Genomic DNA, 22,778 nt, shown 5'->3' with positions numbered 1-22,778 from the left:
AGGCAGGCAGGCAGGCAGGCAGGCAGACAGGGAAGGAGGAAAGAAGGGAGGGAGGGAAGGAGGGAAAAAAGGGAGTAAATGGGTTAACATCTTCCCATGGTACATAAGACTGAGATCTAGAATTCATCCAGTGTGAGACCAGAATCTGTGACACAAACTACTATAAACTACTAACTACCCTTGTCCATAACAATACTGCTTCAATTTCTCGTCTTTTCTATCTAAATTCTCAGCACAGCCATCAGAGAACTGAATCCTGATCTGGAAGACCTTATACAATCAATGTACATTTCATTGTCAAATATGGTGGCCACCATGCACAAACTGTGAATGGATTCTCAAATGTTACCCCTATTCCTGCCTGTCTCTTGTCTTTGCCCAGAGCTAAGGTATCCTCATAATGTGAGCACATATTCTCATAATGGGACCTGGGGTGATTTATATTCTCTGAAGTTAATCACCCTTCCCATACTGTCATATTTCCAGCACCAGTAAAATGATAATGCCCTCTATCCTAAGTCTCATAGGGTGAATTCCTTACTTCTAATGTGTCCTCTTAAAAAGCCACTGTATAATTATGAAAATCAGGAATTGAACACTGCTTTCGCTACCATCATGTCATTCTCAGACATGCTCCAAGTTTTAAGGATTACCACTGCTGACCTTATGGTCTGTCCAGAAAGGTCTGTCCAGAACCATGGCACTGAGCTGCTGAATCTCTAGACCACATGCTGAAATGGTTTCTAGGTCTCTTGATGATAGTTCATTGTCTTTAAAAGTTTCTGGGTAATCTTCCTTAGAAATCCCACAAATTGTATGTCTACTATTTTCTCATGATTAGGTTTAAATAGCAGTTTGTGGGGATTTTTTTGTAAAGATTATCATAGCAGCCTGCTATGTCCTCAGAGAACTGTATCGTATCTATCCTAGTATTATTGCTGTTAAATTTGATTACTTGGTTATGATACTGTCTTATACTTTCCAACACAATAAATTTAATAACTATCATATGCCAAAAATAGATAAATAAATGAAAGAAGCTCTGCTTGCAGTGGAATCCCAAGGGCTGGGTGATAAATACAGAAGGAGTGGGGAAGCTAGACAATCAGCTTTGTGCAATTAGTTTAGTAAATGATCAGATCAGGCAAGAACTCTCAATGAATGTTAAATACACAAGGAAACTCTGACAGGGAGTGCAATATTTACCCTGGTTGTCTGTATCTCCTCCACAGACTACTCACTAGCTTCAAGGGAAGAAAATAACAACAACAACCATATATACAAACCAGGAACTACATAGTGGAGAAATCAGGTAACACTGTGACCACATAATCAAACTTATTAGCCAATAAGGAGTAACACATTGCTATCATATGCCTCCCAGTGCAGCTAGACAGCATGGACTTTGGTGTGATCACAAGGGGAAATAGAGAAATAAAAGTTAAATTTTAAAAAAAGAAATGAAAAGCTTTCTACTTTAGGACTGGATTCCTTTGAAATGTCAATATATAAAACAAAGAAATTCTATGCGAATGTTCCAGATTAAAGAAGGCTAACTGAATTCTATACTATTTAGGGAGATGCGATGAGGACATTTTCAGGTCGACCAACAAAACTGGAGGAGAGTTGATAGACAGTAAAAGTGTGATATTGATATGAATTTATTAAGTTGATTAACGACACTGAGGTGCTACCAGAGAGCAATCTTATTCTTGGGAAATACATACTACAGTCTCTAGGGTCTATTATATGGATAGCTTACTCTCACATGGCTTAGAAAAGAATTGGGTATGAATGGAAAGAGAGAGAACAACTTATTAAGGCATGGAGTAAAATGTTAGAGAAAGTAAATGTGGAAGAATTGGACACATTTTCTTTGTAATATTTGGAATTGGACACATTTTCTTTGTAATATTTGAGCATACTACTTTTTTATAAATGTGGGATTATTCTCAAATTAAATATATATGTGTGTGTGTGCGTATATATCTGTATCTTATAAGCTCTAGTGTTATGTTGAAATGTGCAGGAACCCAACACTTACTTAAGCTGATCTCTTAGGGTCATTGACCAATGGTAGCAAGTTCTTGCCACCATCACTTCCTGTGTCCTTGCCCCAAAGCAGACTGGAGAGTTCTGCCAAATGGGTCTAATTACTTATGGCAGAGTTGCCAGGAAACTTTTGGTCCTATGCCCTGTCATGCTGAGTAAGTTTAGCTAAGGCAAGTCTCGGGATGCACTGTCCATCAAGTAATTACAGTACTATTTACTCATCCTTAACATTAATTTCATAAATGAGCTTACTACACATGCCAAGTTATGGGCTTAGAGTGAGGAATGGCATACTTTCCCTGATGCCAAAGCCAAGAAATTAGTGTATGATCCACAAAATCCATTCAATCTGCTACCATCAGAAGTAATATTATCTCCTGCATGCCTTCTACATCTACCCACTTGCCTCCCTCCTTGCAGTGAGGTCTCTCACCACATCCTCTTGCTCAGTAGACTATTTCCAGCCTCACACCCTTTGTTCTCAGTGTCTGTACTATTCCACCTTGCAGCCTGAGTCCACTCTAAAGGCTAGAGACTGCTGTGGCACTCAGTTTCCCTTTAAGTCCTCAGGTCCATCAGCAAAAGTCAAGACCAAGTACATGCCCACAAGTAGGAGAGGCCTTCTCAGAGAAAGTTCAGACCTAGCTAGCTAGCATACTGACCCCCATTAGCCTTCTACCCCATCATCTGTGAAAAGGCAGACAAGGAGACTCAGCCTTCAAGCCTTCCAACACTCACAGCCCATAGCTTTATCATGCATCTTACCTGTGCTTATGTCACTCAACCACAAATGTTGCTCAGCATATTATCTTCCCAGAGCTCCTGGTCTGTTCCCCTCTCTACCAATACCCAGTTCCATTTATGCCCTCTGGAATTCATGGCCTCTCATTAGCAAATTCCCAACCTCCATAGTCTGTTCTCTTTCCTTTGTCCTCATACTCTTGCAAAACTGAACCTGACTCTCCCTGGCAGATACAGCTTCCACACAGGCCTCCCCAGGGGTGCTACACTTTTTGTTTCTGCTGATCTCCCATCGCTGGGCATGAAAGTGAATCCTCCCTGATCCCTAGTGCCTCTTTCAGAAAACCCTCTCTCCTTCCCCTGAGACTCCCAGCTTATGCCACCTGCAGACTCTAAGGGTGGCTGTCATACTTCAGGTCATTCCTCCTCCCTCCCCCCACCCCACACCTCCTAACCTTTCTGCCAGATACATCCCCATTCCTATCCTCCAAAGAGCTGTCTGTACTTAACTTCTGTTCTTTTTCCTGTTACTTCTCTTTTCTAGATATGCATCGATTTTTCATTCTCCTAGTCATAGACTTCTATAGTATTTCTATTTTTTTTAATTTTTACTTCAGTGTAGCACAGAATAACATGTCTCCTGCATTCTTCTGGAGTATACATTCCTCAGAGGAGAACTGCTAGGTTGAACTCACTTTTCTACTCCAGTGAAACTAGTGTTGTCATTTCTAAATTTAGGAGTGCCTTCACAGTCCTGATCTTATTGGATGCATGTCAATACCATGAAATTTCCTCAACATAAGACTTTCCTTCTACCTCAGTGCTGATCTCCACCTTTTTTGATGCCCTCTTTTCTCCTTGGTGGTCCTGTCCCTTATGGGCTTTATATCCCCTTGTGGCTTCAAATACCCATACACACTAATGATTCTTAAACATGTATATTCTGCTCAGAACTTGGTCCTGAAGTCTGGACTTATATGACAACTTCAGATCATTTTTCCACTTAGATGTCTCAGAGACATTTTAACTTCAACAAACTCACAGCAGGACTCTTGGACCTTCCAGATCAAGCACCTTTCAGTCACCAGGACTCTTTCCCCTACCTCCCCACAGCCAGAAAACCCTGGTGGCTAAGTATAGAATCCAAGAACTTTTTAGTACTTTGTTACTACCCTGTTAAGAAACAGCCTCTTTTGTGGGGGCAGGGCTTCATTAAAGATTGAAGACTAAAGGCTGGGTGCTGTGGCTCAAAATTCCAGGAAATAAGGAGGACTGAGTTCAAGACCAGCCTGTACAAAAAGTTAGCATAGAGCCTATCTCAACAAATAAGGCAAGCCTGGTACACCATATCTGGAATTCTAGCTAAGCAGGAGGTAGGAGGATCAATCCAAGACAAAAAAAAAAAGGAAGATATCTGAAGTATGTCTAAAGCCAAAGGGCTGGGGGCATGGCTCAAGTGGGTCAGTGCTTGGTTAAGAGCATGAAGCCTTGAGTTCAAAATAAAATAACTAAACAAATCACAGATTAAAGACAGAATCACTACCATCACCAAGGATGACTTCTATATGTAAATCATTACTTCTAGAGTGTTAATAATAACAATAAATGTGAAATGTACATAGCAGAGGAATAAATTATTTTCACTTGAAAATGATATTATTATATTGCTATGGAAGTTTATGAGACCCAAATCTAAAAACTCTTGTCTAGAACACAGGAATTGGGCAAAATGGCCAGATCTGAGATAAACTTAACAATATTTTACAGCTTTTACTTCTAGCCAAAATCAGAAGCTACGTGTGTTGGTACATGCCTATAACCCCAGCAGGTAGATAAGGCAGTAGAACTGTGAGTTTGAGGCCCACCTAGGCTACATATAACAAAACAGAAGATTGCATCTACAATAGCAAAAGAAAAAAAATGAAAATAAAACTTATCAAATACCAAACAGGCACATACAAAATAGATAAAAGGAGAAGAAAATTCTTAAGGTATAGTACTAAGAATAAAACATTCAAATGGTGAGACCAAGGACAAAGGATGAACCAATGCAACAAGAATACTCACAAGACAACATGTTGCAATGAACTGTACAACTTGGTGGGGGGAGTGATGGGAGGGAAGTTGGAGAAAAATGAGGGAGGTGTTAACAAGTTTGACAAGTAATGTACTCACTACCTTATGTGTGTAATTGTAACCCCTCTGTAAATCACCTTGACAATAAAATTAAACTAAAAAAATGTACCAAACCATATAGGGCATGACATATCAATATATGAATATATACACAAATGAGGTATTCAATATTAATGGAAGCAATAGTAACAATGTATTAATAATATCCACTATTTCTGAATATTAGGATAATCGAAATATTAATTTTCTTCCTATTGTTAGTATTATCCCCACCTTTGGTCCTCAGCTCCACCCAGACCTGAGCGCCTCCCTGCCCTGGAGTTCCCCACCATACAGCTGTCCGCTCCTTCTCTCTGCCCAGACCTACTTTGCATGCACTTACCTCACTTCCACCCTCACTTCCTCCCCCAGGCCTGCCTGCCACCTGGCTAGGAGCAGATGCCATGGGCTCCCTCTCCCAGGATGCTGTGGTCCCTCTAATAAACCTTATAATAAGCTTTTTCCTGTGCCTGCCTGCCTCTGTGTGTTCCCCTGGGATGCTTGTGAAGGATTCTTACAATAGTTTGTTTTTTAGATTTTCTACTATGATCATGTAAAATATCTGTACCCCAAATTCATATTTCTGCAAGGTGTTACTTAAAGCACAATGCCTATTTTGAAATGCAAATAATACATAGACTTCAGTCTCTAACTTTGGCCAGAAAGCACTAAGGGAATGGAGTTCAGTCTCTTTACCAAGCCAGCATACCAGAATAGCAGCAGAAAAAGCACTTGAACCACCCTTCAAGCTGAATATGATTACTGTTCCAGGTGATGGATTTGAAAGGGCTTTTAAATTCAATCTGTGATTACAGTTAGGCCTCCATAATAATCAACTTGATTCTACATTATGTAAATCCTGCTTCACAAAGGGAGACCCTGATCGAGAAAGAAGGAAAGAAAAAAAGCTCTGCAAGCAAGAATACTCTAGAAATACCATGTTTTGGATTAAATTAACATGCTATTTAATAATTTTTTTTAAATCCTTTTGATTCAAGCCTCATGTTCAGTGGCCTGCTGGGTCACATCACTAATGATTTCAGAGAGTGAGTTTTACTGACCCAGGGAGGGAGGGAGTGGGGGGAGGAAGCCATACCTTGGCCTCTCCACATACCCAGCCAATGTCAAAGCTGAATGAGGAAACTGGTTCTATTGTGGTGGAGATGGTCAATGAAAAGTAATATAATGATATTGGTTTTGTTGCTGTTATGTTTTAGTTAAGAAGTCTAAGATGCTGGAAGCTCAGATTAACTCTGACTTTACCAAATACTTTCCTTGGGACAGTGGAAGACATTTTATTTATTTTATTTTGGCAGTACTGCACACATATACACATATTATATCATATGTATACATATTCTGTATACATATTCATATATAGAGAAATCATGTGCTATACAGTTCAGTATATATTTTTGAAGATGGAGCCGCATGCTTGCCTAACAGGGGCTTTATCACTTGAGCTGTGTACAATTCTAACCCCTTTTTTTCCACATTAGTTATTTTTCAAGTTGGATCATGCATTTTTGCCAAGGTCAGCCTCAAATTATACACCCAGCATACCTGGCACAACAGACACACACTATCATGCCCAACTTATTGACTGAGATGGGGGTGGGGGGGTCTTGCTAACTTTTTGCCTGGGCCAGCCTCAAACCAGAATTCTCCCAATCTCTGCCTACCAAGTATCTGGGATTTCAGATGTGAACACTGAATCTGGGTAGGAGAAGACATTTTACATCAATAAAATAGTAATATGAAAGTAATTCACCAAAGCTAGACATAGTGACATATACCTATAATCCTAGTACTCATAGACTGAGTCAAGAAGATGAAAAGTTTGAAGCTACCCTGGACTCCAGAGCAAGACATTGTCTATAAATAAATAAACACACTGAATAAATGCAGCTCATCAAAGGACCTCACTCACAAAATTAACCTAAGTATAAGGTGAGAGAATACTTTAATAATGCCTCCATGAGAAGCCTTATTTCTTATTATTATATGCTTTAAAAACCCTTGAAAATGTCATATACTTTTTAACAGATTCTATTCCTTATATTTTTAAGTCATATGACCTCAGTGGTAGGATAGGAAGAAAACTACAGAAAGGAAGAAATTACAGATAGAAAAATAAATCACTAACTAGCTATTTACTTTTTAAATGTTTTTAAAGCAGTCAGACATTAGTATAACTTTTCAGATTAACAAGTCCAATCAGAAGTTGAAGAACACAATGTACTTTCTTCAAACTAGACCTCTAAGAACTGTTGTGTATGCTGAATACAGTATTACAACCCTATAATACCAGCTACTTGGGAGATGAAGGTGGGAGGGATCATGGTTTGAGGCCACACAGGCAAAAAGTGAGATTCCCATTCCAACAAACAAACCGTGTGTGGTGATCCATTACAGAGAAGGTGTAGGTAAGTGAATCACAATCTGAGGCTGGCCCTAGACAATAAAGCATGAGACCCTACCCAAAATATAACACTAGAACAGGCTAGGGTCGTGGCACAAGAAAGAGATTACCTGCCTACTAAGTATGAGGCCCAGAGTTTAAACTTCAATACCAAAAATATCTACTGGGGGCTGGGAAGGTGGCTCAGTGGTAGATTCCTCAGCACCACATAAGCAAAAAGAAAAAAGCCGCAAGTGGCGCTGTGGCTCAAGTGGTAGAGCACTAGCCTTGAGCTGAAGAGCTGAGGGACAGCGCCCAGGCCCAGAGTTCAGGCCCCATGACCGGACCCCAAAAAAACAAACAAACAAAAATATCTACTATGTGATTTCTGAACCATCAGTTCTTTAAACATATGAAAGTTTACCTCCAAGTTCAAATTAATTCCAAATCCAACTTTCATTTTATCAACAAACACTAGCACTAGTAGGAAAACAGTTTACTTTTTTCCCTAGAAGAATAAATAGTATCTGATTTTCACGTTTAGCAGTACTTACTGCCAATAATTAGGCCATTAATCATTAAGTGGTATTACTGAGTACCCACTACCTCTGAGGCACTCTGTCAAACACTATGTCCCAGTCTTACAGCTGCTATCTTATTCCTGTGCCCATGTGTGGACATGAAAGAGCTGATTTCTGTGTAAATCCTTTTTAACTTTACGAAAGCCAGTTCAATTCCAGTTGTGCTTAGTTTTTGTTCAGCATGGAATTACTATCAAAAGAGATAGAAAAACAGATTCCTTAAATCACATTTTCCCCTAAGGACAGGACTAACAGCATCTTCTGAGAGCATAGTTTCTATAGGTTAGTTTAGGAGGAAGCTTTATTATCTTTGCCTTCTTCAATTAGTATCCTAGAGTGCACCTGTGAAGCTGTAAAAGTACACTGGCCTCTAACACCCTTTATGCTGTCTCCACACTGCCCAGGGGCAGCGGAAGTCCACATTTCCGTACCTCAACTCATGGTCTCCCTCCAAAGTGGCCAGTTTCTGTTTGGTTTGTCTATCAAAGCTCAACAAGGAGCAAGAAGACATGTGAGTCCAATCAGAATGTTAAATTTACTTCAGAAAAGCTAGGACACAATTTTGCATCCTGTGTGCAGGCTACACCTTTCAGATTATATGAATCCTCCCCTCACAGACGGCACTGACTAGCAAATTACAGTAATAATGATAAAAACCTCCTAGTCTCTCCTCTGCCCTAGAAAGGTTCTGCTTCCCTTTGCTAAAACCAAAATGACATTTCCCCATCTTATTCTTTACTACTTATTTCCCTTTCCCTTTCTTGTAGAAGTTGTATACACTGAGTTCATTAACATGTTTCCCCAGGAAGAAAACCCCATAGTTTTGTCTCCCAAGGTCTTTTAGGTTATAAATATTAGATAAGACCCTTTCTTGCCTTTGTATTTAAGCTAAGTGTTCACAAAAACTTACATCTTTTCCCAGTACCCGGAGTTCAAACTGAGTCTCCTTAAAGTGAACCTTTGTGATCCGAGGCCTGAAAAAAAACAAAGCAGTTGTGGTTTTAAAGACTTCATCTTTCAGAAATTCAGAGAAGTATCCAGTAGACAAAAAGGTTGGTGACTGACTTTATATACTTCTGTAGTGACTTATAGAGTTTTCCACGCAAGTCCTTTGCTCCATTCCCATCATCCTATCTTCCCTTCTCTACTATATGCACACAGCAACTTGGCACCCCCAGGCCTGACAGTGCCATCTTCCCAGGACAGCCAGGGCCTTAGGATCCTCCAGCCCCTCCATTCATTGGTAAATCAAAGCCAAAATTCAGACTTGTTCTGGATCCACAGCCCACCAGCACTCATCAGAGCGGGTGGGAAATCCTACCAGAGTTTCCCCCAGAGCCTAGAACCTCAGTGCCTGAAATTTGGAGAGATTATATACTAAGATGCCGTAGAAGAAAAAGGTCACACCCACACTCACATATTTATTTACCACGTATTGGTCAGGTGCCCACCCTTTCAAGGACACAAGCATCCTATAAGACTGAGACATGCAGTGGTTAACTTCTGACTGTGTCCTCTGGTCACTTACCAGAAATACTTCCCCACTTGCTTCTTGTTCTTATAGACAACAACACCAACTGGAGTTAATCCCAAGAAATACTCAGACTTGTTTTCTCCCTGAAAAAAAAAACCCATAGGCTCAAACCCATGAATTTATTCGAATAAAAGTTCATTATAACACTGTAATTGATAATATAAATACTACTTACAGGATTAATGTTGGATTTCATTTCTGAAATGTTTTGGTCCAAAAAGCCAGCTAAGCTATAATACTAGGTAATTTGATGCTCTTTTCTTTTTCCTTGAAGTTCTTGAGAGGACTTTGTTACTTTAGTGTTAATTCATACTTATAACTTTAGCTCATTAAAAGGACCAGGGAAGCTGGACACCAGTGGTTCACACCTATAATCCTAGCTACTCAGGAGGCTGACCTCTGAAGATTGAAGTTTCAAGTAAGCCAGGGCAGAAAAGTGTGTGAGGAGTCTTTTATCTCCAATTAACTGCAAAAAAAAGCCAGAAGTAGAGGTGTGGGTCCCTTAAGAGAAAAGGCTAAGAGAGAGTGCCCGGGCCCTGAGTTCAAGCCCCAGTGTCAGTACAAAGGATCTGGGGCATTCCACCAAGCCACTAACTGAGGTAGCCCCTGCTGCTTCCACAGTGATACCTGACCCTTGCTAAACATTAACCAGAATCCCTCTGCAGCTTAAAATACTGATGACCCGGGCAACCACACCAATAACTCACAATCCCCAGGCAGGGTCTAGAGCTTCCAAAATACACAGAAGCTCCAAATGAGCTCCAAATGGCTTCCTACAGCCAAGGCTTGAAACATTGGCTTCTATCCAGGGTGCTTTCAAATGGCTTATCTTCATTTTTCTCTCTGATATAGACAATCTTGAGAACCAATTCACCAACAAATTCTGGCAGCCAACAGCAGACACACACCATACTCCTTTCTTCCCTTGTAACTTTGCTCAAAAAAATTAAAAAATAGAAACTCTTCACTGCAGTTCAGGTGGTACTGGTGGGCACTTGTGGTTCAAGCTTGTAATCCTAACTACTCAAGAGGCTGAGATCTGAGGATTATGGTTCAAAGCCAGCCCAGGCAGGAAAGTCTGTGAGACTCTTATCTCCAATAAACTCTCAAAACCTCAGAAGTAGAGCTGTGGTTCAACTGGTAGAGTGCTAGCCTTGAGCAAAAGAAACTTGAGGACAGCACCCAGACTCTGAGTTCAAGACCCAGGATAGGCACCAAATAAAGAAAGAAAGAAAAAAGAAAATCTTCTCATAAAAGACTGAAGAACCTTGATTTTCAGGCAATGATAAGTCTTAACCCACAGCACCTATGTTCTAGGTATCCAGACAATGTGCAGAACTAACAGCCTGCAAAATTACATTCATAGGAACAGAAGATCACTAATATACATTGGAAGGATACCAGCTGTTGCCCACTTTCAGCTCTGGAAATTCAATCTTAAAGGAACGCATGAAAGATCCTAACAAATCTAGGTCATTTCCCATAAATTTCAACCCACCAACAAACTTGATTGTGGGTGAGGATAAACATTACAGAAGCAGAAACATTTTTTCAGAAGACTCCCTTTATAAGTTTTCCTTATGGAATGTTCTTTTAAAAATTTGAAAACCTAAGGGGAAAGTTTTAGAGGTATTTTGTTTTGTGACAGAGTCATGCTGCGTAACAGTCCAAGCTGGCCTCACACTTGAAATCCTCTTGCCTTTACCTCCCAAGTACTAGGATTACAAATATACTTCACCACACTAAAGGTTTTCTTAAAGGGTAGTGCTGTGAAGCAGTTAATGAACTAATGAGATTAACATGATTACTTTCTCCCAATCTGTTCTGTAATTGTCATTTCTACATGGACTGTGTGTCCTGGTATGCTTCTTCTTTTTTTTTTTTTTGGTCGGTCATGGGACCTGAACTTGGCCTGGGTGCTGTCCCTCAGCTCTTCGGCTCAAGGCTAGCCCTCTACTTCTTGAGCCACAGCACCACTTCCAGCTATTTCTGCTTATGTGGTGCTGAGGAATCAAACCCAGGGCCTCATGCATATAAGGCAAGCACTCTACCACTGAGCCACCTTCCCAGCCCTCCCCCCCCCCAAGTATGCTTCTCATGCTTCAAAAAATAATAAAAAATGATTTCTTGTTTCAGGAAATATTGATGATAAAAAAAGACATACTACAAAGTGAATATATGAGTTGTCTGCTTTAGAGAAAGTTTTACTGGGGTTTCTTAAAGACTAAGGAATTCTCAAATCCAACTGATTTTTTAAAAGTTCATCTCTAGCTATTTATTTCTTATAAAGAATAAGTCACTTGCTGTAATCCTAGATACTGAGAGCTAGACTAAGGTAGGAGGATTCCAATTTGAAGCCAGCCTAGAAAAGTCTATGAAACTCTTGACCAGCAAAAAGCTGAAAGCAGAAGTGTGCCTTGAATGGTAGAGTGCCAGCCTGAAGCAGAAAAGCTAAGGAAGATAAAGAGGCCCTGGGTTCAAGCGCCAGTACCACCCATTAAATAAAAATGGCAATTGACTTGTTATTTCAAAAAACTAAATGTGACTATTACTAACTACATGAATGCCATGTAAAGTGATGCATTTCGATCTCACTGGTATACAACAAACCATTTTACCAGGAATGGCTCAGAGAGTAAGACCTGGATAAGAAGAACACTCAATGCAGATCTAGTGTAACTAATCACCACTTCTGGCAAGTTTTCATCAGCCACACTGAAGAAAATCTGCAAAAAATATTTCTATTAATGCAGTGATACTTTCAGTGGGAGTCAGCGTCCTACAGATAGAACATGCCCATCTAACAGCCCTACCACTGCTAACCTGGACTGTTGCCTAATGCCGGCTTCACCTGACAAGTTATTTTCCTTATGGTTTTCAGTCATAATACCTATTTTTGGAAACCCTCCTGTTTTCTGTCTCACACGATCAATTATAAACCAATTTTAAATTGTTTTGACGTTTAGCTAAGCCCTTTGGAGCTGTTATCCAGATTGTGTTTTCAAGCCCAGTTAATTGTTTTCTACACATGGAAATATAATCACAGACTTTTATGCAAACCTCATTAGGGTTTAATCCATGCAAGAGCTGCTTTGTGTTTGGAAAACCCAGATGAAAAAAGTCTCATCCACTTGTCAAACAACAGTACTGCTACTCTCCTCAGGGAGTCCCAGTGACTTTTTAAGAAAAATGTCATCAGCTTAACATATTTTGTGTTTTAATTAAATGTTACTCACACAGACAGGATGGAGGTCAACGCCATACATCTCTAGGGACTTGGCCGTCCTCAAGTAATTCAGCTCAGCTTCACAGGGAGCCTGCCCCCTACATCAGCACAAAAACGAAGGGTTTGACTTTACTAACAGCTACTGCACTTGTAGGGATGCAACCATCTTCATTGTACTGACTGGAAAAACAATCCTTTGTACTCACGTAAGTCTACATCTTTGTATTTGAGGAAGGACTCTGCCTTCTTGGTGACAAAATGATATGTATAAAGATGATACTTCTATCAATGTCATGTTCCAAGTCTGTTCTTGTTCACTATGGTCTAGCCCCCAAATTCCCGGTATATATTAAAAATTCTCATTTCAAAAATCCCCAAAGAGGCTATTGAGGATACAAGCACTCAAAAAAAAAAAAAAAAGCATCCACTTCACAAAGAGCAAAATGTCTCCATGCACCAGCAGCTCTATCTGCATCAGAAAGAAATGTACAGCTGCACAGTGGTGGGAAGAGGAGGGAGATAGGGCTGACAACCAGCAAGGGCACTCTACAGCTCCTGAGCAAACTTACAGTTTAGAAACACACTAGTTAACATAACAAAATTGTAAAAGTACTTGTCATTTTTTAATATAGAATATAGAAACCTCCATAGATGATATAGAGAAAACAGCATCATTTCTAATGCAGGTGGGCATCTGCAAGAAATCTCCATAAAGGAAAAGGAAGAGGGGGGGGGCTGGGAAGTTGGCTCAGTGGTAGAGCGCTTGCCTTGCATGCATGAGGCCCTGGGTTCGATTCCTCAGCACCACATAAGCAAAAAGAAAAAAGCCGGAAGTGGTGCTGTGGCTCAAGTGGTAGAGTGCTAGCCTTGAGCTGAAGAGCTGAGGGACAGCGCCCAGGCCCAGAGTTCAGGCCCCACGACTGGACCAAAAAAAAAAAAAAGAGAGAGGGGGGGTGAAGGTAAGAGAAAGACAGAAACAGATTAAAAGAGATACACTGAGAAACAGACTGAGACAGAGACAAAGGGACATGGAGAGGCAGACAAAGATGGGGAGGAAGAGTGAAGGAATAATAGACAGAGACAAGGGGCTAGAGAGAGAAACAGATTAAAAGAGGTAAGTAAAATAGACTGAAAGAGACAGATCTCAATTGTTAAGATAGTTACAAATTCACAAAAAATTAAGAAACCATGCTTCAATGATTCTCTCATTTAAGTCATTTATACACACTTTTAAAACATTTGAAGAAGGGCTGGAGGTATTGCCCAAATGGTAGAGTATGTGCTTGTCTAACAAGAGCAAGGCCCTAAGTTCAAATAGCATGTTACTAAAAGAAAAGCATGTTACTTAAATCTATGAACAATAGTCAACAAAAATTAGACACAGAAAGCTACCAAAACCTTCACTGATCATTTTATATATATATATATATATATATATATACACACACACACATATAAACACTTTTTTAATAGTCACAATACTCACAATACCACAAAAACATGAACAAGAGCCTTTACTGAAAGCTCCACAGTAATTTCAAAATACAGTTGTCCTTTGAAACTCCAAGAAGACTATATTCTCCCTCCAATTGTGCCAACACACTGCTTTCATACTTTAACAAGAATGCTTTGGGCCTCTCCACTGAAACCTTCAGCTGAAGGGCCCCCTCAACAGGCTAGAAAGCTTCATAGTTGCATGTAAATACAGAAGCAAGAGCCACCCAGCAAGGGACTTCCACCTCTACTCACTGAGATCTTTTAGGTCAACATTTTTGTTAAGCACATGAATCCTACAGGTTTCTTCAATATAATGAATCTGAAACCAAAGCTAATCAAGGGAGAATGTCACATAAGAAGCACAGATAATCATAATTCCAAATTAAATTATATCTGCAATGCTTCAGGTTATGAAAGGCCATTCAATTGGGAGGGACATCTACTCTCAGAAGAGCTCATGATTTTCACATAATGTCTTCAGTGGCTCCATACCAGTGTCATCAGGACTTCCAGCTTCATTGTTGTTGTTGTTGTTGTTTATTTTATTGTCAAGGTGATGTACAAAGGGGCTATAAGTTATATGAGTAAGGTAGTGAGTAGCCAGCTTCATTGTTATTGCCTGACCAGGACTTTGTTTCAAATGCTGAAGAATTTACATAACACAGAGTAAATAGAGAATAAATTAAGGCATTTTGGAATATTTTTATAGTTAAAAAATAATATTTAATGTTGATTTCCAGTGCTTATATCTGGAATTCTAGCTACTTCAGAAGCTGAGTTCAGGAAGATCACAGTTTGAGGCTAGCAGGGACATACACTCAAGACCCCTTCTCAACCCATAACTTGGCATGGTGGCACACACCTGTTATCCTAGCTACATGGGAGGCCGAGATCATGTAGACTATGGTTCCAGCCCAGCTTAGCTAGGAAAGTCCACAGGTCTCCATCTAATATAAGTTAGAAGTGGTGACGTGTGCTTGTCATCCAACTAGGACAGGAAGCTTAAAATAGACAAATCACAGTCCAAATGTATACCAGGGCATCTCAAATATAATCAGGGCAAGAAAGGGGCAGAGGCATATCTCATCAGTAGAGTATCTTTCATGGCAAGCCAAGTACCACCAAAAAAGAGTAGTTTAAAGAGAGAAAGGGAGTGAGGGGTAAACAATGGCTGAAAAAAAGGAAGAAAGTACACAGTACTTAGAGAATTATCCCACTAGGTAAAACCATATCACATAATCTATATAAAAATCAGTTTCTGTAAGGGAAATTATGCATCAGAGTGTGATCTGAAAGGCTAGTAACCAAAAATACGATAACTTTAGGTACTGTCATTTATTTTCTCCTTTATATCATTTATATTGCTGGAGTTTTGATGGGCATTTTAGTGTTATAAGTCATTAAAAATAAAAAGTGACAATAAAAAGAAAGCTAGAATGTTCAAGGCAGAGATGAGGAAATGTACCAAACTAGAAATTTTCTCATGAATGTCAATAGGCTGACTGACAGAAGACATAGTTCCTACATTAGAGTCTTGTGAATCCTTTCTATGGCTTCTTCAAGTTCTTCCTTCTGATCAGGAACAAACCGATACTCTGATACATAGCCTGCAGTGTGCTTGTAAGGGTCGTAATCTCCAAGTTCAGCTGGAAAGAAATAAAGAAATATATCATTTTATTCTATGTTAGAAAATACTTTTAAAATTATAAGAATTAAGTAATTTCTATCAGTCTTAAGCAATTTTCTCCAAATACCTAATAAATTACATATACATCTATTAAAATTAAAACAACTCTCATAAGCACAGATAGATGGTACAAACAAAATCTTGACATGAAATATGTTATATATTTCTGCTTTCCCAGAGAACCTAATTATCACCATTTTAACCATTTATAAAGTAAAATATATATGAACATTAACTACACATGTATATATACACACATTCACTCTAATTCTAGTTATAATTCTAGTAGTATGTTTATAAGTACTTTGTATATGTATATAGTATTTGTGTGTATGTGTGTATATAGGGGACCCTTATATCCTCTTGGGCAATAAGGAAAGTATGTCTGTTCAAACCATCCAATCCCCAAATAATGGTCATAGAAATTTAACAAAATGCTGCCTATACCCTATTACAGGTTACATAAAGAAGCAGAATGAAACTTAAAAGCTCATTATGTTACTTGTAAAAGTTCTCCCTGCATCAATTCCCTTCCAAGCTCCAAATCCAGTTCATCTATTTGACATTTTTCCTAGGATATTTTTTCCTATATAATTTCTGGCCTACAAATTTTCTAAAGGACAAAGACCATGCTTAGCTTGATTCTTAAAAGATGCTCAATAAACCAGGTGCTGGTGGCTTACACCTGTAATAGTAGCTACTCAGGACGCTGAGATCTGAGGACTGTAGTTCAAAGCTAGCCAGGGCAGGAAAGTCCATAAGATTCTTATCTCCAATAAACTACTCAGAAAAAGCTGGCAGAGGTGCTGTGGCTCAAGTGGTAGAGCACTAGCCTTAAGCACAAAGAGGCTCAGAGACTACGCATAGGCCTTGTGTTCAACCTTGAGTTCAGGACCAGCAAAAAAAAAAAAAAAAGATGCTCAGTAATTATTCATACAAATAATCTTAGCCTTAGTCTCCAAGAAGACAGAACAACCAGAGCCATCCTCTGTGGCCACCATGTGGATGTCAAGAGCTAAAGTGCACTGTGCACCAGGTGTATGCCCAGGTGAACTTGGTGCTGGCACTTGGCCACGTGGGGTTCTTCAGAAGAGCTGGAGCAGGAAGGTGGTGGGCTGTTTTTTGTTTTTGGTTTTGGTTTTTGGTTTTTTGTCGGTCGTGGGGCCTGAACTCTGGGCCTGAGCGCTGTCTCTCAGCTCTTCAGCTCAAGGCTAGCGCTCTACCACTTGAGCTACAGCGCCACTTCCAAGGTGGTGGACTGTATCATCACTGATGGAAGGTGAGATACAAAACAGAACAGACTGTTATGCCCCCAGTGAATCAAGAATCAATTCTAGTCCTAAAACTAAAACTATACAACCTACAACTGGCTCCACTTTTACTTCTGTAGGAACACTTGTCAAAACTTGGGTTCTGATTTTTTTTTCTTCAAATGTCATTTGATAGGAAGCATTTTAGAAGATAAGCCTGCATAACAATATAAAACTTCAAAATATTTTCTGCCCACATTAGTGAATCAAATCTGCTTAGGTGAAACCTACACTGGATGGCATATGCTCCCAGCTGAGCAGCAATGTTGACAGGGCAGGGCAGCCGGCCCTGAAGGACATCTTGCTTCACCTGCAAGAAAAACTGGTATCTAAAAGAGAAATGGGGGGGAAAAGAGATTAGCAATCTCTAACACTTAAACAAATCTAAAGTTTCATGTCCTGATCATCAAGGTTAACATCAGTCATGGCCAGTGAAAATCAAGCCTCTTTCCACACCAAAGAAAGAGGCAACGAAGAGCTGCAGCTAAAATGCTCATGTCCGGGAGGCAGGCTGCCTGGTCTGAACCCAGCTCTGCTACTCACTACCCCTATGTAGGGCTGCTGCTTACTCTATCAGCAGCCTCCAACTCTTGAGGATTGGGAGAGCAGGGTTGATGTTAAAATTGAAGGTTAAAATAACCACCCACTGGCATCATCACTTCCACCATCATTACTACAGAATGCTCTTCCTTGGAGGAACAAATCACAAAAATCATCACCTACATCACAAGTGGCACCTACAAGGCTCAGAATTTAGTAAGCAAGTCATTTTAATGTAATCTCATCAATCTTTCTTTTTTTCCCTGTTCATTATCAGCTGCTTGCTCATTCCATGTTGTCAAAAGAGAATCTATCTTAATTACAGTGCCAAGAATTATTCTCAAGATAGTAAACATTGTAACTCATTTATGGACATAAACACTATATAACACTTCAAAAGTAACATCAGTACTACTATCTCCATTATATAGAAGAGGAGCCCCAAAGACAGAGAGGTAAAGTGACTATTGTCGAAAAGAGAACCAAAGAAACTAGACCCTAGAAATCTCTCAAGGAAAATGCTATTCAACTTTGACAAGCTTTTTGCTTTTCTCTGGTTCGGTCTTGTTGCTGGTGGACCGACAGAGGTCTGAGTTTTACCAGACAACATATGAATCACCACCATCATCACAAACATGCACTCACACACACCCACACACTTCAGGTTGCCCTGTCTGATTTCCCATCCTTTGCAAGGTGTCTTTTGATGCCACTGGGAAGGGCAGAGAAAAGCAAAGGAAATGAATGTAAAAATTCAGTATCTCACAGCTGAATTTTACGTATGTATATCTATATGTATATCTATATGAATCTTCTGTACAGAATCAAAGCCCTTCACAATGTTACATTATTACCAAAACACCGACCTTGACTTTGATTGCAACCTAGGCTTAAATGAAAACTTCCCCCAAGCCTACTGTTTTCCTGTTGTGAAGACATCATCTTTCCCAACTATCCATGGAAGAGAAATCAGCGACCATGGTGTAAACACGCCTAGAACTCAAATTCTATCACCACATATGTGGGTATGGGAAGTAACACAATTCTCTCTACCCCCTAGCTTAGGTATCCATCCCTTGGTTTTTCTAAAACTCCTGCTGATCTTCCATCATCCATAATTATTTTCCTTCAAATCTTTCAAAAAGATAAAGAGAACAACAGAGAGGTAAACAGGATCTTGCTACTCCTCTGGTTTGAAAAACAATACCTAGAAAGTCTTCTCTTTGTCATAAAAATAAAGATCAAGTGCCCAAGACGGCTTTTGTGACTTCTGCTTACTTCTTAGGTCAAATTTCTTGAGACACAGACCAGTGACCATCACTACTTCATAATTAGTCGGTTAGCTTTCCAATCTTACTTAATTACTTCCTATCCCCTGAAATGTCTGAAATGCTCACCTGGATATTACATCCACTTTATAACAATCATTTGTGCTCCTCTTGGAGAATAGAAAAATGAAGTGACATTAAATTTAAACCCAAAGTTTTATTACTTGGAGGCATTTATAGAATTACTTCTATGAACTTGGGTTTGCTAAACCCTCCTTCTCTACTGTACCTTTATTTTCCTGAAGTATTGAGATTTGTTTTTTAAATAACACAAGTCACATATGTATATTTACCATTCTCTAGTAAAACTTTTATAACCTTTGACTAAACTGTCACATCCCTTCCCAAATGCAGGATCAGAGGATCTAATCCTATAAACATTTCCTTTGAAGACAAAGGGAACAAGTTACAGGAGGAGATGGAAAAATAGACAGAACTAATTTCAAAAATATAGATATTACATTTCAAGTAGCTAGTACTCAGTACATAATAGCTACTCAATAAATAACTAACTTGATAGATGGAAATATAGATGAACAGATAGATGAATGGAAGTCAAAAAGGGGTATGGGTATTTTTATATGCTAAACACTTTATAGTGTCTTGGGGCCCATTTTAAATTAACTTTGTAAGGTCTGCACAGGGACACCTTCCTCCCTCTTGGCTAAGTTTCTGCCCAGTATCTGTTACCTAGGTAACTGGCAGACCTGGAAGCAGTCACCTTCCCCTTCTGCTAGGTCACATCCTGGGCCACCTCTTGTCACATGCCTCCCATCTGAGCTTAGGAGGGTACCAGACCCTGAGATCATGTCCTGATCCAGTGTGGCCATACCTTTTCCCCATCTGGCCCTACCTCTTCCTGTCTCTGGCCTAGATAAGTCCTGGCCTGGGTGGGTCACCCCTTTCCTTTTTGGCTATGCCTTTCTACCATGCATGGTGAGGGCAGCAGTTCGGTAAATAAACTTCTTCTCCTACTTGAATAGCGCATGATGTTCTCTTCATCAGCTATCTAATGAAACCTACCTATTTAATATACCTTACAAACTTTATATAACTTATTTTATGAGACTTATGAGTACAATTTATTATTTGTCTATTTTATGGGACTTTACGAATATAATTTATTATTTTCAGTAAATTTAGAAGATTAAAGTCATTGGGTCTTTTCTTCTGTGTCATTTTGATTAAAATGTTGAATGTTCATACCTGTAGTCATAACTACTCAGTAGGTTGAGATTCAGAGGATGTTTGTTCCAGGCCAGCCTGAGCAGAAACATCCATGGGCCTCTATCTCCAAAATAACTAGCAAAAAGTCAGGCTACAGGAATGACTCAATTGGTGGAGACAGCTAACCCCTGAGTTCAAACCCCAGTACTAACTAAATAAATAACTATGAATGAATGGAGCCCTTGTGTATCTCGGATTTTAATTAAAATAAAAACCTAGCAGTACCTAGACAGTTCCATCTAGCTTAACTTATTAGAGAGGCTTATGATCCGAATTATATGGTATTGCTGTTGCGTGGGGGGAGGGGGGGAAGGAAAGCTGATTAAAATGATCTACATAGCAAGAAAGTTTCCAGAACATGCTATGGTGAAAAGCAAATGTTTTATAAGGCAGCTTCTGCTACTTACTTTTTATTCCTTGCCCCTCCACCTCCATTCCCACCCCGTTCTGGGGACTGTCCCTGAGCTGCTTTTTGCTTAAGGCTAGCGCTCTGCCACTTGAGCCACAGCACCACTGCTGGCTTTTTCTGAGTAGATTATTAGAGGTGAATCCCATGGACTTTTCCTGACCAGGTTGGATTGAAACCATGAACCTCAGATCTCAGCTTGTGAGTAGCTAGGAATACAGGCATGAGCCACCGATGCTGGGCTAATTAATATTGTAGACTAAGATCTGTCTCCTAAAATAGATTATGAGTCCCAAGGGAGAATAATTTGGTCTTTTACCCTCTCTACATTTAAGATAATGCAAGAAACGACGGGGCAAGGAAAGGACTTGAAATATTGATCCCACAATTCTCCATTAATCTCATATTTGTCTAAGAGGTGAATTGAAACTAAGGTTAAACAAGTTGATGAGGGCCATCAATCATTTAGAAATTCTCAAAAAGCACTGCTAAAGATTTACTTTAAAAAAGAAGCGGAGAGACCCCCATTCTTCCAGGAGCCCCATGAAACTTCCCGGTCAAATCTAGCCATGACTGTTCCTCACTCCAATGAAGGTGAAATGCATCTCCAAGGTCTTGAAATTCTGTGATGGAAACTAAAAGACATGTCTGTTAGTTGAATGTGAACAAGACCCACCACACAGAGGGTAATGAAGAGGAAGACACAGCATGTGATCAGAACTAGTCTGGATAAAACTTGTGAGTGCAATGTTTAAACAACACCATAATATTGAATAATGCAGGAAAATGGCAGGTATGGCTTAGGAAGAGGAAAAATAAAATGAAGAGTAACACTCTTGCTTCTGAAGTTTAAAACTGATGGTTACTCTGGGAACAAACAGCCGTACTACTCTACCCTTACATAGTCCTTTAAAGTTCACAAATGTCTGTTGTAACAATGCATCATGGAATGTGACCCCACAGGTAGATAAGGACAGGAAGTGAGCATGTGACTGAAGGTCACTCTGCTAGCCAAAAAGTAAAACCAGAATCTCTCAGGAGATGATAGATCCCACAAAAAAAAGCTAGCAACAAGGAGGTTTTGTTTTGTTTTGTTTTTTGCTTTGTTGCTGTTTTTGTTTTCTTTACTTCTGTTTTAGGGAGGTTAAGGGGAGGCACAGAAAGGGTAGGACAAAGGGTGAACAATGCAGCAGTGGTACTCAATTGATACTATATTGAAAATGAACTATGTAACTTTTGGGTAGGGTCAGAGGGAAAAACTGGTAGAAAGCGAGGGAAGGGGTGGCACTGTTTAAAAAGAAATGTACTCAGGCTGGGAAGGTGGCTCAGTGGTAGAGTGCTTGCCTTCCGTACATGAGGCCCTGGGTTCGATTCCTCAGCACCACATAAGCAGAAAAAGGCCGGAAGTGGCACTGTGGCTCAAGTGGTAGGGCGTTAGCCTTGAGCTGAAGAGCTGAGGGACAGTGCCCAGGCCCAGAGTTTAAGCCCCACAACCGGCAAAAAAAAAAAAAAAAGAAATGTATTCATTACCTGACTTATGTAACTGTAACCCCTCTGTACATCACCTTTACAGTAACAATAAAAAACATATTTAAATGAATAGGTGAACTTCACATCAATTGCCAAGAAAATGCTATCAAATTACATATAAAATTTAAAAATCAAACACTCGTTTCTAGAATCTAAAACAAAAGTCTATTATAATTGAATCTATTTGGAAATAGCATTATTTTCCTTTTTAGAAAGAGTTGTCTGATGAATGAAAGTTCAAGGAAATGACAATGGCATCACAGGTAGGGCTCTGGGAAGACAACTGACTGGTCCTCTCTTCAGGATGGAAACCAGATCTCTCCTTGCTCATTACTGAGCTTCCTGTTACTGAGCACATGGAACTTGGTGTTCCTTCATACAGTGACCCAGTGAGTGAGTAAATGAGTGAATTCTGCCTAACATACAAACTCTAGGAATGGAGGCTACAGGGCAGTAGTAGGATGTCAGTTAAATAAACACTTAAGCATGAAGAAAATTCACATGAATGGTTTGATTTAAACCTGGAAGATCTACTTCAGGGCT

The 22,778-nt window shown here is 39.7% G+C and overlaps 1 protein-coding gene across 2 annotated transcripts in view; it reads right to left on the bottom strand.

Annotated features, from left to right (window-relative positions):
* Epb41l4a (erythrocyte membrane protein band 4.1 like 4A) overlaps positions 1-22,778 on the bottom strand; it is a 227,802-nt gene that overhangs the window by 83,051 nt on the left and 121,973 nt on the right. For both annotated transcript variants that reach the window (XM_013020442.1, XM_013020443.1), the window contains exons 5-9: positions 17,436-17,533; positions 15,733-15,853; positions 12,721-12,808; positions 9,479-9,567; positions 8,861-8,924 (exon numbers count right to left, since the gene is read on the bottom strand). In XM_013020442.1, coding sequence (XP_012875896.1) covers positions 8,861-8,924; positions 9,479-9,567; positions 12,721-12,808; positions 15,733-15,853; positions 17,436-17,533 — 460 coding nt within the window. The remainder of the gene's footprint in view (positions 1-8,860; positions 8,925-9,478; positions 9,568-12,720; positions 12,809-15,732; positions 15,854-17,435; positions 17,534-22,778) is intronic.

This window comes from Dipodomys ordii, unplaced genomic scaffold (assembly GCF_000151885.1).
Source record: "Dipodomys ordii isolate 6190 unplaced genomic scaffold, Dord_2.0 Scaffold50, whole genome shotgun sequence".
Classification (NCBI taxonomy): domain Eukaryota; kingdom Metazoa; phylum Chordata; class Mammalia; order Rodentia; family Heteromyidae; genus Dipodomys; species Dipodomys ordii.
This window is presented reverse-complemented; position numbering and strand designations above follow the sequence as displayed.